This window comes from Orcinus orca, chromosome 20, assembly GCF_937001465.1.
Source record: "Orcinus orca chromosome 20, mOrcOrc1.1, whole genome shotgun sequence".
Lineage (NCBI taxonomy): Eukaryota > Metazoa > Chordata > Mammalia > Artiodactyla > Delphinidae > Orcinus > Orcinus orca.
Genome location: NC_064578.1, coordinates 14850218 through 14867326, shown reverse-complemented (window position 1 = coordinate 14867326; position 17109 = coordinate 14850218). Strand labels below are relative to the sequence as shown.

The following is a 17109-nucleotide window of genomic DNA, read 5'->3' as shown; positions in this document are numbered from 1 at the left end:
TCCTACTGAGGGCTTTAGGGAATGTTTCTCTGAAGTCCTGGTTTACATGTTTTTGTTCCCATCTTGGTTGCTGTCCATTCCACAAGTATTTATTAAGTACATACTGTGTGCCCCGTCCTGTGCCAGTTGCTACATAAAAACGAATGACTCCTGGATGGAAGAAAGGCTGCTTAGAAGAGATAGTGCCTGAGCCTTAAAGGAGAGTAGGAGGTACTCATGGAGAAAGGGGAGGGCTTTTCAGGAGAGGGCACCGGGGGAGGAAGGCCCGGGGGCTGGAGACAGCATGCGTGTTGAGAGGGCTCCACGGAGTCCAGTGTCACTGGAACCCGAGGGGGAGGCCAGGCGGGTGAGAGGTGCCGCTGGGAGGAAGGCAGAGGAGATGAGGGAGTTGGGAAAATGCCGAAAGTTTTCTTTTCTGTTCCTCCTGAGGGGTGGGCAGGAGCCACTTAATCAGTCAGATTCCTTTTCAAGAAAACTTAGCGCTGAAGGTACGATCAGAAGACATAGGTGCCTCCTGAGAGGCATCATTTCATGTGTTTGTATTTTTCAGTTTCTAGCGATCGTCTTTTCCACACGCTCTAGAATACAGGTCTAAGTCCTTCATTGGCCTATGAGCTGTAACCTGTTGAAAATTATTGATGGATCTGGAGAGTGCATGTGAGGAGAATGTCACAGGGAAGGGCAGAACCCTAGTGAGGAATAGTGACATTTTAAGCCATGAGCAGGAGAGGCCCTATTTTGGGATGACAGGACGGTATATTGGTGAAGGGCCAGCGTACTGAATAAAGGCCTACTGCTCACTTAGAACTTTTCTTCTTCAGTTAGAAGAGCTTCATGTGCTGGGTTCTAGAACCTTTTTTCTGGGAAACCCTTAGTAACGAGACCGTTCTTTGTGAAATGAAAGACTCAGATGGCTTGCGTGTGACTCCTGGTAAAGGGTAGGTTTCTTCCAAGTGGGAAAAGCAGCCCCTCCTAAGGAAGAGACTTCTAACTTTACCCGGCCCCAGAATGTTATTACTGATGGGCACTTTAGAGATCGTCTGGGTTAAGCCCCTCATAGGAGAGACCTGGGGACTGATGGGCAGGGAGCTTAAGGAACTTGGCAAATTTATCGTCGAGCTGTGATTTGGACCCAGCAAGTCCAGAAATCCTGCCTTTATACCATCTTACTCTGCCACCTGAAGCACTGGTATGTTGGAGCACAAACAACAAAGTACTGTCTGTGTTAAAGCACTTGTTTTCATGCCACTTTGAGCTAGCATCTTCCTCACCAGCCTCCACTCTTTCTCCTCCTTTACTCTGAAGAAGCAAAAGGATGCGGTGAAAAGAGCTCGGGATTTGTATTTAGACAGACCTAGATTAAAGGTTCAGCTTCACTATTTGATAGCTGTGTAACCCTAAGCAAATCACTTAACTTCTCTGAGTCTCTATTTCCTTGTCTGTAAAACAAGGATTACAGTGACCTCTCTGAGGCCTGCCATTGGATAGGCACTCATTCAGTGATCATGAGCGCTGCAGTGGGGCAGTTTGTATCACTTTAGGGATTTCCAGTTGCCCTGGGGGTTTTTCTGCCACACTCCCAGTAAACTCTAGAGCACTTGGCTGCTGCCATACTATAAATGAGAGAATTTAAAAAGGCCCAAGGCCAGAAACAGCACAGAAATGAGTCAAAGGAAGCTCTTTATTGATCGACTCAGCAATGCAGGGCTGGAACCCATCAGCTTCATGCCACGTTTTTGTCCCCTCTGCTACTGTCCAGTTTTCCCTCGGCCTTTCAGGCAAAGGCTTCCAGCCAGCCTTGCGTTAGTTGTCAGCTATGGTTTTCTGAACCCAGTCCAGAATGGAGGACACCTTCACATACACACCATACTCGGCAGTAGCACAGCTCTTGTCAAAGCTCAGGATCCCAGCCGCATACCAGGTGTCATCAGCCTCGTCGTGAATGGCAAAGGCGCTGCCGGCATCGCCATAGCAGGTGTCTTCCTGGTACTTGGACAAGCCAGCACAGAAGGTGTGCTCATTCAGTATCGGCTGCACCCCTACAGGGCTCTTTGGTGTCTTCTTTTCGGGTACTGTGCTGCCTTCGTAGTGCTGTACACACTTGTCTTGGTCAGCCACCGGCAGCATGATGTACTTCAGATGCTCAGTAAAAACTAAGTTGGCATTTCGCCCCCAGCCAGACACGTAACCCACACGCCCCGCTTCCACGTAATCTTTTGAAGGTAGGCAGATGGGCATTACTGTCTCATCAATGGGCACCTTCTCTCTGAGTTTGATGAGCCCAATGTCTACCTCGGAGTAGTCAGGGTGGAGAAGCACCTTCTCAATCTCCACAAGCTGCTTTCTCCCCACATAGAGTCTTAAAGTAGGAGCAATGTCTTTTGCTTTTGTTGTATTGTCATGACCCAAGAAGAGATTTTTGGCTGTGGTCAGCAGCCATTGTTCATTGATCAGCGTGGCCCCCGAGGTGAGATTATTGCGGGAGACCATCTTAGCCTGCCAGGGAAAGCTGCCTTTGGCATCCAGTGAGCCGCCGATGATCCTTTGCACCTGAACCGCTGGATGCTTGGGCTTTCCGCATACTGTTGAGGAGAGTAAGAAGATTATGAGCAGAATGTGACCGTCTCCCAGTCTTTCCCAGGGAAGGATAAAAGGACCGACTCTTGCTGCTGTCTGAACGGTCACTGTTCATTTCTCCAGAGCTGGAAATGTTTGCACACTTTGCCCTTGCCTTCTGCTCCTCTTGTTCCCAGTGTTTATAGTTTAAAATGATTCTTTTTTTTTTCTTTTAATGTTTACGTCACTAAAGAAGAGTTCTATTTCCTGCTTTTCTAACTCACAAAGAAACAAGTAGCCCTGAAGTTTTCAAACTCTGGCCGCTGAACTCTATGTATATTTAAACAGTCTATCACAGCAAGATGTCCATAGCTCCCTTAAATTCATTGTAAGCACAAGGAGCTACCATGATTCATTCTCTCTGAATAAAGAGGGATGCGATATTGCATTTCATAACAGGCAGGTGCAGTTCCGCATCCCTAGTAGCAGAAGACGGTAGGCAAGATCCTCTTGTTCCAAGAGGGAAAAGGAGGGAGCGTCAGCTCTTCCTAGTAACAACAGAGTCCTGACCCATCTCCAGCCTCCTGTGTCATATTCTCACGGATTAAGGTTTTGTTATGCCCTCCCTTGACCTGTTGTTCCTGGAGCTTGCTTTACCCTTGGCCCAGGGCTCTCTAGGTGGGCTCTATGTACACACAGAGTTTCCTGATCCTCTGTGGGCAGTGTAGACAGTGGATTCAGTCAGTGCCCCGCAGGCCAAATGAACAAATCCTTAGTGAACTTCATGGGGAAGTATTACCTGCCTGTGCACTTCTCTGCCCAGCCACCTGTGGTTCTCCCTGGTCCCTCCCCTCGGCTCTTGTGTGCCCAGAGGAAACCACACAGGGAGGATGTTCCTCTAGGACATTTCAATCTCTGCTGGTGCACCGACCCCTCAATACCCACTTTTCCGTCTCCTTCCCAGGACCCATGATTTCCTACCTGCTTCACACTCAGGGAGTTGCTCTCCAAGGTCCTTATTTATCCACTGCTTCTCCGTGTTTAAGGTGTACACTCCTGAAACAAAAAGAAAAAAAATGAGCCAAAAGGGAAATTGTATCTGGACCTAGCGTGGGGAGAGAAGGTATTTAAAGAGCAGAATCAGAGAGGCAGGAAGGGGGAGGGCAGGGGAAGAGGAGGAAGGGAGGAGCGCTGTGCTAGAAGCCAAGTGCGGGGGCCACGGTGCAGCCCAGCAGGGCAGAACAGTGGTCACGGGGACCGTGGCGATCATGGTGATCGTGGCAAGGGAGTACGGGGTCCTGACTCCCTCTTACAGGCTACCTGAACTTGGGCAAATTACTCAACCTTTCTGTGCCTCAGTTTCAGCAGCAGCAAAGTGAGAGTAATAACAGTATCTCTTGGGAATCCCCTGGTGGTCCAGTGGTCAGGACTCCGCACTTCCAATGCAGGGAGCACGGGTTCGATCGCTGGTCGGGGAACTAAGGTCCCACGAGCAGTGCAGGGCGGCCAAAATAAATAATAGTATCTCTGCGGAGGAGTGTTGTGAGGACCTAGTGAGCAAGTCCGTGTGAAGCACTTAGAACAGTTCCAGGAGTGCAGTGCTCACTAGGTAAGGGCTCCCTGTCGTCATCACCGTCACCGTCATTTTGTCCACGTAGATGTCACCCTGAGAGGGTAGGCTACCTGGCGTCACCTCCCTCCCATTAACAAAGGAGAAAACTTGAAGCTGAGAAAAGTTAATTTGCCCAAAAGGCCACAGCTACCGGTGACAAAACCCTTGTTAGAATCTAAATCTCCTGGCTCCAGAGAACACGGGCACTTTCTGGACAGTCACCCTGGCTCCACTCCTTGTGGAAATGGTGGGACAGAGGAGGGCCCGGGGACATTCGTCCCAGCCTTACCATCTCCAGCGCGTAGTTTGTAGTAGGTTTTACACCGATAGCGAACCAAGTGTTCCAGGTAGCCATTGGCAATCTCGGGGGGCTTTAAGCAGCTGTCATCTGCAAAGAAAAACAGGAAGAGAAGGTTCGTAGTCAGAAGCTTCCCCTAGAGACCCAAAAAGTCAGAGGAGAAGCAGCTGCTTTGCACATCAACCTCCCTCCACCCCAAATGGAAGCCCTGGGGAGGGCAATCTCCCCTTATTTCTGGCTGCCTTCCCAATTTTCTTCATGATACTGAAAGACCAGAGATTAAGGTGAGAAGGAGCAATTGGATCTTCCCCAGGAGAGGGTACAGGTCTGAAGGGGCAAAAGTGGATGCAGCAGTGCTGAGAGGTACAGCTCTTGTCCAAACACAGAGTCCTACCTGTGGCAGTTGTGGTTTCGCTGGTTTCCACCGCGAAAAGCTGCCCGCAGAGCAGGAGGGCGACAACAGCTTGCAGGGCACTGCAGAAAAGACGGAAAGGAGCGCGCAGTTCGTCTCCCCGCTTCAACACACACACACACACACACACACACACACACACACACACACACACACACACTCTCTCTCTCTCTCTCTCTCTCTCTCTCTCTCTCTCTCTCTCTCTCTCCTCCCATTAGGCAAAAAATAGATATGGAAGTGCTAGGACCTAGAAGCCCTTCACCCACCCACATGCATAGTTTAGCAGCTTCCCAGTCACCCAGGTTCCATGCTGCTGGGAATTCTACAGAAGCTTCAGAGAAGAACAACCAAGATAGGAAGGCACATGGGGATTGGGCCTCAGTTTCTGGCAGCATTCAGGAAACATTAAATTGTTAATATATGAGCTCTCCAGCAAAGAGAAATCTCACTTGGGCACCCTAAGGTGCTGGGCTACAAGGATACTGCTAATGAAATGTGGATAACTGGAAGATGGGGAAGTGGGAATTTATTATGCTCTTCTCTCTACTTTTTGAAATTTTCCATAATAAGAGGTTTTTTTTAATATATAATTTAAAACACTGATATAGCTTTTTCTATTATTTTATAATTTGACTTCAGGAAATGGTATAGCAAACCCCAGGATTCCAGGTTACCTGGAAGATAACTGGCTCCCTGAAAGGTCGACTGTGCACATGGGCATCAATGCACAGGCTATATTCACCAGTTAACCATCTCCCTGAAGGATGTCAGCTACTCAAATATTGCTTGGTTAAGTTTCTAGTCTCGTTATTTCAACATTTCAAAAAAATTTTTTATTTTTTTTTTAAATCTGAGTGCCTGAATTGTGTCACTCAAATGTGTCACTATTGATCTTTCTTATACATTTTTAAAAAGAAAAATCTGCTAATAGGCATATTCAAAATGCCAGGGGGAATTCCCTGGCGGTCCAGTGGTTAGGACTCAGCACTCTCATTACCAAGGGCACAGGTTCATTCCCTGGTTGGGGGACTAAGATCCCACAAGCCGTGTGGCGTGGCCCAAAAAAGAAAAAAAATGCCAGGAGGCCTACCACAGGAGCTGCTGGCATCCCCCGCGAAAATATCATAACCTCGAGGAAAAAGCTATTCCTTAGGGGCTTCCCTGGTGGCGCAGTGGTTGAGAATCTGCCTGCCAATGCAGGGGACACGGGTTCGAGCCCTGGTCTGGGAAGATCCCACATGCCGCGGAGCAACTAGGCCCGTGAGCCACAACTACCGAGCCTGCGCGTCTGGAGCCTGTGCTCCGCAACAAGAGAGGCCACGATAGTGAGAGGCCCGCGCACCGCAATGAAGAGTGGCCCCCGCTTGCCGCAACTGGAGAAAGCCCTCGCACAGAAACGAAGACCCAACACAGCCAAAAATAAATAAATAAATAATTTAAAATGAATATCTGCTTATAAAAAATATTTGTTAAAAAAAAAAGCTATTCCTTAGAGAAAGTCACGTCTCATGGGAAAGACAGCACCATCTGAAAGAATTACCCTTTATGGATACGGAAAAGCAGAGGATTTAACACAGAAAACACTTTATTCACTATAATTTAGCCCATTTGCCTTATTCCTTTGTTATATTTTTGCATCTCTCCTGTAGGCCTCTCCTGTACCTGGGCTGTCATGTAGATAAAAGATACATACAAAGAAGGATGAAATAATCCAGAGGAAAGGGGGGACAGGGCTGAACTGTGGACTCACCTCATCTTTGGTACGTCTGCCTCTGAAACAGCAGTGCTGTGGGGCACCTTCTGATGCTTTTATGCCTCCGGTATCTCACTCCACCCCCTTCTTGATTTCATAATCCCTGTGTCTACACACTTTGGCCTTGCTAAGGTCACTCGCATTTTCCAGTAACAAAGCCACAAACAACATCTCTGTTAAAGAGTCGAGCTCTTGCTTCACGCTTGAGTTTCCCCTGGTGTTCTTCATGCTTGAGCCAAAGAAACCTGGCCACATCATGACCCCATGTAGCTGCCAAAGTGTTTCCCGAAATCAGCCACTGTGCAGGACTGGGGGAGGAACCGTCAATCTGTGTCTCTTTGTTTTGGACGATTTTCAGCACTGAACAGAGCCTTTTTGGGGTTATTTCAGATCCCTTAGAGACACTCCTGCAACCTGGCTGAGATAGGGCTCTAAAGTCAGCATGTCCTTCTCAGAATCATTTTCCCCACTCTGTGTTGCCATCTCCTTATTGCTGCAAAGCTCTCCAACCTGAAATCAGTAAAATGTATTTATTATGTCTTCTCTGATCTCTTTTTCCAAGAAATCACACAACATTGTTAAAGCTACAGTGTAGACGCAAACTATACTCAATGGCAGTGGTTATCGTGGTTTTATAGTCCAGTAATCAATCCAAATAGGCAGGCGAGAAAAATAGATGTGCTTTAGTCAGATGCCTGCAGCTGTGTATCCCAAGTACTGTTCAACTGAAATTTAATATCAACTCATTTATAAAAAGCCAGTGGTTCTTAAATTAGAGTGTGCAGAAGAATCCCTTTGGGATACTTAAGGTGGCACTGATGTAATAGCAGAATAACTGGAAACAGCACAAATGTCTATCAATAGGAGAATGGCTAAATAATGTTGGTATATTTGTATAACAGGACATTATACAGTCGTGAGAATGAATGAACTATGAAATAACATGGATAGCGTTATAAACATAATTTTTAAAGAGAACTTCAAGTTTCAGGAGATTATATTAAGTAAGAATGATACCGCTTCTATAGAGCTCAAAATCAGGCAAACTCAGTAATGGATTCTAAGATATGACACCAAAATCGCAAGCAACAAAAGGAAAAATGGGTAAATAGAGCTTCATCAAAATTAAAAACTTCTGTGCATCAAAGGATAATATCAAGAAAGTGAAAAGATAATCTATGAATAGGAGAAAATATTTACAAATCATATAGCGGATAAGCATTTAATATCCAGAATAAAGAACTCTTACAGCAACAAAATAAAAAACAAACAAACAATTAAACATGAGCAAATGACATGAATAAGCATTTTTCCAAAGAAGATATACAAAAATGGTCAACAAGTACATGAAAAGATGATGAACATTGCTGGAAAATGTCATTAGGGAAATGCAAGTCAAAACCGCAAGACATCACCTTACACCTACAAGTATGACTACAATCACAAGAAAAACTATATATAATAAGTCTTGGCAAGGATGTGGAGAAATTGGAACTCCCATACATTGCCGGTGGACATGTAAAATGGAGTAGTATCTGCAAAACAGTATGATGGTTCCTCAAAAAGCTAAACTAGAATCGCCATATGACCCAGCAATTCCGCTTCTAGGTATTTAATCCAAAATAATTGAAAAGGGACTCAAACAGATTCTTTTCTTTTTTTAATAAATTTATTTATTTATTTTTGGCTGCGTTGGGTCTTTGTTGCTGCGCGTGCGGGCTTTCTCTAGTTGTGGCGAGCAGGGGCTGCTCTTCGTTGCGGTGCATGGGCTTCTCATTGCAGTGGCTTCTCTTGTTGCAGAGCATGGGCTCAGTAGTTGTGGCGCACAGGCTTAGTTGCTCCACAGCATGTGGGATCTTCCTGGACCAGGGCTCAAACCCGTGTTCCCTGCATTGGCAGGTGGATTCTTAACCACTGTGCCCCCAGGGAAGTCCTCAAACAGATTCTTGTACACCAATGTTCATTGCAGCATTATTCACAATATCCAAAGGTAGAAACAACCCAAATGTCCTTCAACAGATGAGTGGATAAAAATACATACAGTGGAATATTATTCACCTATAAGAAGTTCTGATACATGCTGCAACATGAAACTTTGAAAACATTATGCTAAGTGAAAGAAACCAGAAACAAAGAGACAAATATTATGTGGTTCCACTTGTATGAAATGTCTAGACAGAAAGTAGAATAGAGGCTCCCTGGGGCCGGGGGAAGGGAGGAAAGGGGAGTTATTGCTTAATGGGTACAGAGTTTCTGCTTGGAATGATGAAAAAGTTTTGCAAACAGTGGTGATGGTTGCACAATATTGCAAATATAATTAATGCCACTGAGTTGTATACTTTAAAATTGTTAAAATCAGAAATTTCATGTTATATATATTTTATCACAATAAAAAAATTCAAAAAAAATAAACTTTTTCTTAGCCAAAGAAAACTTTTTAAAAACAACCAAGACTGAACAATATAATGTATAGGCATAGATGCCAAGAAGACAAAAACTTTATTTTAAAAAATTTTAATAGAACGGAAGACACAAAATGTAAAATGTTACCTCTCGTAGGGAGGCAGAAGGAAGGCATAAGAGAGAAGCACATAGGTAAATATAAACATAAATAAATTATTGTTAATGATCCAACTTCTGGGCTGGGTAATAGGTTCATGAAAGTACACTTTATTGTGATTTATTTTTAAAAAGACATCACACATACACATATATGTATATCACATATAATTATAGGTATCAAATAACATTTAAAAATATGGAGGGGGAAATCACGTGATAGACTTATTAAGAAGCAAAGCCCAGGCCCCTCCTTCCAGAAATTTTGATTCGATAGGTCTGTCAGGGTCTACAAATCTGCGTTTTAAATGACCATAACTTCTCCCAGCCCCGTATGCACGCTACTGCGCGACGGTGCAGCTCCATGATCCTGTGAAATGGAGGGGGAGGCTTTCTCTTTGGGCTGCAGCTACCCCTCCTAAGGGATCTAAAATGAAACATTTCTGGGGACATCTCTGGGGGCGCGGTGGTTAAGACTCCACATTCCCAATGCAGGGGGCCAGGGTTCAATCCCTGATCAGGGAACTAGATCCCACATGCATGCTGCAACTAAGAGTTCACATGCCACAACTAAGGAGCCCACAAGCCGCAACTAAGACCCAGCGCAACTAAATAAATAAAAACTTAAAAAAAATAAAAATAAAATAAAATGAAACATAGTGAATACATTTTATAGGGAGAACAGAAAGCAGAAAAGTTTAAAAGATCAATAAGTCAGGACAGCAATTAGTGGAGGAGCTCAAAGGGCAAAGTTTTGACTTTGGAAGAAAAAACTATTTTTAAAAGTTTGTTCTGCCGATATGGAAGTCTTGAAATTTTGTAAGCTACAGAAAAATTAAAATAAGAAAAAGTCCTCCCATTATTTCACCACCCCAAGACCCAAGACAGCCAGTAACTAACCACTATTAACACTTCAGTGTCACTTCCTTCCAGGCTTTTCTCTGTACACATTTTTACATCGTTTTCATAATTCTTTATACAGAATTTTTGCGTGGTCTGCCTTTTTCACCCAATGTTATAGGCATTTTCCATCTTGCAGCAAATCTCTGTGAACCATTTTTAATGCCATATTATATTTCTAACTTAAATATCCCCTCATTGTTGCAAATTTAAGGTGATTCTAATTTGTCGTTTATAAATATCTTATACAAACACAGGGAAGTGAGGTAGGAGGCCAGGGTCACTTTATTCCGTATGGATATACAATTGATTCCGGCATCATTTACTAAAAATCTTAAGTGTTCAGCTTGATGAATCTTCATATAACTCCTGTGTAATCAACACTCAGATCAAGATTTAGAATATTTCCAGCCCCCAAGAAGTCTACTTTGGGTTTCTTCCAGTCAACGCCCAACCCCCCAAAAGTAACCATTGTTCTGACTTCTCTATCTTGATAGAATAAGTTTGCCTGTTCTTGAACTTCATATAAATAAAATCAAATAGTAGTCATTCTTTGTTTCTGGCTTCTTTTGCCTATCATTATGTCTGTGAGAATCATCCATGTTGTCATATTAGTTTACTTCTTTTTTTTTCTTTCATTGCTGAGAAGTATTCCACTGTATGAATAAACCACAACTGATTTATCCATTCTCCTGTTTATGGATGTTTGAATTTATTCCAGTTCAGGGCTATTATAAATAAAGCTGCTTTGAACATTCTTGCATGTCTTTTGGTGGATGCATGCACTCATTTCTCTTGGATAAATACTTTGTTGTGTCAACGGTAGGCGTATATCTAGCTTTGATAGATACTACCAAATGGTTCTCCAATATACAGTCCCAGCAGCAATATGGCAAAGTTCCAGTTGATCCATATCCTCGCCAATGCATTATTATTTTAGCCATTCTGGTGCATATGCAGCAAAATCTAATAATGACTTTAATTTGCATTTCCCAGACATCAAATGATATGTAGAACACTTTTTATATCCTGTTGACCCATTTAGATATTCTCTCTGTGAAATGTCTTTTCCTTGTTGATTTGTTAGGAGCTGGGGTTTTTTGTCTTTTTTTTTAAAGATATTTTGAACACTAATCTTTTGTTAAGTAAATGTATTGTCAACATCTCGCATTTTAAGGCTTGTCTTTCACTCTCTTAATCGTGTATTTTGAACAGATGAACAGAAGTACAGTATTTTTTTTAATTTGTTTATTTTTTAGTTTTGGCTGCGTTGGGTCTTCATTGCTGCGCATGGGCTTTCTCTAGTTGCAGCGAGTGGGGCTACTCTTCGTTGCGGTGCACGGGCTTCTCATTGCCGTTGCTTCACTTGTTGTGGAGCACAGGCTCTAGGCGCACAGGCTTCAGTAGTTGTGGTGCACGGGCCTAGTTGCTCCATGGCATGTGGGATCTTCCTGGACCAGGGCTCGAACCCGTGTCCCCTGCATTGACAGGCTGATTCTTAACCACTGCGCCAGCAGGGGAGCCCTGAATTACAATAGTTCTGAATTTTAATGTCCTAATTTATCAGCTTTTTAAATTTTATGGTTAGTGTTTTTTGTCCTGATTAAGAAATCTTTGCCTATAAGATTATGACAACATTCTCTTAAATTTTATTCTAGAATTCTATCTTCACATTTAGGTCTATGATCCATATGGAATTAATGTTCATGTATGATGTGAGATAAAAGTTCAGGTTCATTTTTTTCCATATAGATAAGCAATTGCTCCAGTATCATTTGCTGTAATGATCATCCTTTGCTCCTAATTTGCAGTGGTATCTTTGTCAGAAGTTAGATGACCATATATGTGTTGGTCTCTTTCTGTATTCTTTATTCTGTTCCATGAATCTATTTGTTTAATCTTAGGCCAATGCCACAGTCTCAATAAGGAGTAGTTAATAGTAAATCTTGCTATCTGGTATTTCAGGTGTTCCAAATATATTCTTCTTCCTCAAGATTGATCTGACTGACTACTCTAGGTCCTTTGCATTTCATCCTCATATTAATTTTATTTTTTAATTAATTTTATTGGAGTATAGTTGATTTACAATGTTATTTTCTGCTGTACAGCAAAGTGAATCAGTTATACACATACATATATCCACTCTTTCTTAGATTCTTTTCCCATATAGGCCATTACAGAGTATTGAGTAGAGTTCCCTGTGCTATACAGTAGGTCCTTATTAGTTATCTATTTTATATATAGTAGTGTGTATATTTCAGTCCCAATCTCCTAATTCATCCCTCCCCCCCCCACCCCCTGGTAACCATAAGTTTGTTTTATACATCTGTAACTCTTTTTGTCTTGTAGGTAAGTTCACTTGTACACTTTTTTTTAGCTTCCACATATAAGCGATATCATACGATATTTGTCTTTCTCTCTCTGGCTTATTTCACTCAGTATGACAATCTTTAGGTCCATCCATGTTGCTGCAAATGGCATTATTTCATTTTTTATGACCGAGTAATATTCCAGTGTGTGTGTGTGTGTGTGTGTGTGTGTGTGTGTGTGTGTGTGTGTGTGTATCTATCTATCTATCTATCTATCTATATATATACCACATCTTCTTTATCCATTTCTCTGTTGATGGACATTTAGGTTGCTTCCATGTCCTGGCTGTTGTAAATAGTGCTGCAATAAACATTGGGGTGCATGTATCTTTTTGAATTATGGTTTTCTCTGGATATATGCCCAGGAGTGAGATTGTTGGATCATATGGTAGCTCTGTTTTCAGTTTTGTAAGGAACCTCTATACTGTACCAACTTACATTCCCACCAACAGTGTAGAAGTGTTCCTTTTTCTCTGCACCCTCTCCAGCATTTATTGTTAATAGATTTTTTGATGATGGCCATTCTGACTGGTGTGAGGTGACACCTCATTGTAGTTGTGATTTGCATTTCTCTAATAATTAGTCATGTTGAACATCTTTTCATGTGCCTCTTGGCCATCTGTATGTCTTCTTTGGAGAAATGTCTATTTAGATCTTCTGCCCATTTATTGATTGGGTTGTTTGTTTTGTTTTGTTTTGTTTTTTTGATATTGAGCTGCATGAGATGTTTGTATATTTTAGAGATTAATCCCTTGTTGGTCTCTTTGTCTGCAAATATTTTCTCCCATTCTGTGGGTTGTCTTTTCATTGTGTTTATATTTTCCTTTGCTGTGCAAAAGTTTTAAGTTTAATTAGATCCCATTTGTTTATGTTTGTTTTTATTTTCACTACTCTAGGAGGTGGATCAAAAAAGATCTTGCTGCGATTTCTTGTACCTCTTTCATTAGATTTATTCCCAAGTATTTGGTTTTTATGCTATTGTAAATTATATTTTAATTTAATGTGCTAATTGTTTATTACTAATATAGGAAAGTACAATTAATTTTCATATATTGACCTTGTATCCAGCAATCTTGGTAAATTCACTAACCAAATCTAATACTTTGATTAATGTTCTACATTTTTAGGTACACAGTCATGCCATTTGCAAATAATGGCTCTTTTACCTCTTCTTTTCCAATCTTTTTTTTTTGCGGTACACGGGCCTCTCACTGTTGTGGCCTCTCCTGTTGCGGAGCACAGGCTCCGGACGCGCAGGCTCAGCAGCCGTGGCTCACGGGCCCAGCCGCTCCGCGGCATGTGAGAACTTCTCGGACCGGGGCACGAACCCGTGTCCCCTGCATCGGCAGGCAGACTCTCAACCACTGCGCCACCAGGGAAGCTCTTCTTTTCCAATCTTTAACCTTTATACCTTATTTCTTTTTCTCACTTTATTGCACTAGCTAGGATTTTCATTACAGTGTTAAATGGAAGTAGGGAGTGGACATCCTTGTCTTGTTCCCAAACTCAAGAAGGCAGAAAACATTCAAAATTTCACTCTTAAGTTAGTTGTAGGTTTGTTTTGTTTTGTGTTGTTTTGAGGTTGTTGTTGTTTTGTTTTGTTTTTAGGTATCCTTTATAAGATTAAGGAAGTTTCTTTCTATTCTTAGTTTGTTGAAGTTTTGTTATTTTTTTAACATAAAGAGATGTCAAATGCTTTTTCTTTATCCACTAAAATTTTCTCTTTATTGTGTTAATGTGGTGAATTACATTGATTGATTTTTGAATGTTAAACCACCCTTGCATTTCTGAAATTAACTTCAATTTCTCATAATGTAGTAGAATTTTTAAATATTGCTGGGTTTCATTTGCTGATTTTTCTAAAGGATTTTTCCATCTGAGTTCATGGTAAATATTGGCCTATGATTTTCCTTTCTTGTAATGTCCTTATCAAGATTTCATATTAAGGTTATGTTGATCTCGTAACACAAGTTGGGGAGTGTTCCTTATTTCTCTGTTCCATGAAAGAGCTTATGTAGGACTGACACTATTTCTTCCTTAATTGTTTGGAGGAGTTTGCCAATGAAGGCCTACAGGCCTATAGTTTCCTGTGGGAAAACTTAAAATTTCAGATTGTTTCTTGAATAGATAAGGGACTGTTCAGAGTTTCTGTTTTTTCTAGTGGTAGGTTGTGTTTGTCTAGAAATTTACTCATCTCAGCAAAGTTGTCAAATTTATTGGCATAAAGCTGTTCCTAACATTACTCTATTATATTTGTAATATCAGTAGGATTAGTAGTGATGCCCTGTCCTGATATTGGTAATTTGTGGGGGATTTTTCCCTTTTTTCTTGAAAAATTTTGCTAAGGATTTATCGATTTTATTAATCTTTTCAAACTTCAAACTTTTGCTTTAGTTGATTTTTTTCTATTGTTTGCCTCTTTTTCTTTCAATGATTCCCACTCTTAACTTTATTATTTCCTCTTTTTTTCTTACTTTAATTTTTTAATTTTCTTTTTTGAACTTCTTAAAGCAGAAACTTTTATCAATTTTAACTTTTCATTTCTAATGCATGTATTTAAAACTATATATTTTCCCCTACATGCTGCTTTACCTATATCCCATAAGTTTTAATAAAATTTTTATCAATCAGTTTAAAATATTTTCTAATTTCCATTTTATGTCTTGTTCATTCCATGATTATTTAAAAGTATGCTGTTTAACTTGCAAACATTTGGAGATTTTAAAATTATTTTTCCTCTGTTCATTTCTAGTTTAATTACACAGTGGTCAGAGAATATACTCCATATGATTTTTTTTAATTTATTTATTTATTATTTATTTTTGGCTGTGTTGGGTCTTTGTTGCTGCACGCCGGCTTTCTCTAGTTGTGGCGAGCGGGGCCTACTCTTCATTGCAGTGTGCAGCTTCTCATTGCTGTGGCTTCTCTTGCTGTGGAGCACAGGTTCTAGGCGCTCGGGCTTCAGTAGTTGTGGCACGTGGGCTCAGTAGTTGTGACACTCGGGCTCAGTAGTTGTGGCTCGCGGGCTCTAGAGCTAATGCTCAGCAGTTGTGGCGCACGGGCTTAGTTGCTCCGCAGCATGTGGGATCTTCCCAGACCAGGGCTCGAACCCATGTCCCCTGCATTGGCAGGTGGATTCTTAACCACTGCACCACCAGGGAAGTCCCCTCCATACGATTTTGATCCTTTGAAATTTATTGAGACTTGCTTTATGGCCTAGCATATGACCTGTTTGGATAAGTGTTCCATGTGTAGTTAAGAAGACAGCAGTTCTTGGGTATAGTGTTCTAAAAGTGTCACTTAGGTCAAGTTTGTTAATTGTGTTGTTCAAGTCTTCTATAGGCTCACTGAGTTGTTTCCTGCTTTTTGTGTTAGTTACTGAAAGAAAGCTTATAAATTTGTCTCTTTTTTCTTTAAGTTCTGTTATTAGGTACATACAAATTTAGGTTTGTTATGTCTTCCTTTTAAGTTGACTCTTTTTTTTTTTGGCTGCACTGGGTCTTAGTTGTGGTACACGGACCCTCTCGTTGAGGTGCATGAGCTCAGTAGTTGTGGCGCGTGGGCTTAGCTGCCCCACAGCATGTGGGAACTAGTTCCCCGACCAGGGATTGAACCCACGTCCCCTGCATTGGAAGGCGGGTTCTTTACCACTTCACCACCAGGGAAGTCCCTAAATTGACTCTTTATCGTTATGAAATGTCCTTGTTTATCTCTAGCAATTTTTCTTGCCATAAAGTCTCTTGATCTGATGTTACTGACTCTTTTGGTTAGTGTTTTCATGGTATATTTTTTCTATCTATATGCCATATAATTGGTATTTGATTTTTTAATCAATTCTGACAATCTTTGCATTTTAATTGGAATGTTTAGTTTATTTACCTTTAATGTAATTAATAGAATTGGTTTCATTTACCATCGTGCTATTTGTTTTATATTTAATCCTTAAGTTCTTTTCTCTTTATTTCTCCTTTCCTGCCTTTCTTTTCTTTGTATTACTCAGTTTTTAAAAATATCCTCTATTAGCATTTTTTGTTATTTATTCTTGTATTATTTTTCTAGTGGTTACCCCAAAGATCTCAAGGTATGCATCCTTGACTTATTATAATCTACTTTAAATTAATGCCTTTACCACTCCCCAAATAATACAAGAACTTTAGAATTTAAGTCTCTTTACCTTCTCCCATTCTTTATGCTACACAGTATAACTCCCATAATCATTTTTTAAAAACAGTTGCTAGCAGGTAGATATGATATAATTTGAAATGTGAGTAAATAGAAGCCAAGAAGACGAATTCACTGTTGTGGAAATTAAAAGGAAGGGATAAAATCAAGAGAATTTTCAGAAAAACAAATTGTAAAACTCAGTGAGTGATCAAATATGGGGAGGGCAAAGGAAAGACAAGGCTTGAAAATGACTCAGGGTTATAACCTTGAGACTCAGGGTCTCAAGTGGATAGATACGGGAAGACTAGGACTGGGATTTCGGGGTGTGTATGGGAAGAGAAAACACTGAGCTCAAGTTTTGAAATGAATGTTATGTAAAATTGGGGTGTGAAAGATGAAGCAGAGGACCAGATTTGGAAACCATCTAAATATATAACAATTTTACTAGAAATCGCATGAGGAATGAGTTTATCAGGACACCAAATA

At 41.2% G+C, this 17109-nt stretch overlaps 1 protein-coding gene across 1 annotated transcript; it reads right to left on the bottom strand.

Annotated features, from left to right (window-relative positions):
- Positions 1–1663: 1663 nt before the first annotated feature.
- Positions 1664–6682, bottom strand: LOC101281414 (haptoglobin). The gene is made up of 5 exons (XM_012534297.3): positions 6629–6682; positions 4861–4940; positions 4458–4556; positions 3538–3612; positions 1664–2582 (listed from the first exon to the last, which is right to left on the bottom strand). Exons 1-5 carry the CDS (start codon positions 6631–6633, stop codon positions 1804–1806), a joined length of 1038 nt encoding a protein of 345 aa, XP_012389751.1. The 5' UTR covers positions 6634–6682; the 3' UTR covers positions 1664–1803.
- Between the last annotated feature and the right edge of the window lie 10427 nt (positions 6683–17109).

Coding starts and splice junctions, on each gene's coding strand:
- LOC101281414 (XM_012534297.3), bottom strand. Junction 4,557..4,860: donor CGAAACCACAACTGCCACAG/GTAGGACTCTGT, acceptor TTTTCTTTGCAG/ATGACAGCTGCTTAAAGCCC. Junction 2,583..3,537: donor ACTCCCTGAGTGTGAAGCAG/GTAGGAAATCAT, acceptor TCTCCTCAACAG/TATGCGGAAAGCCCAAGCAT.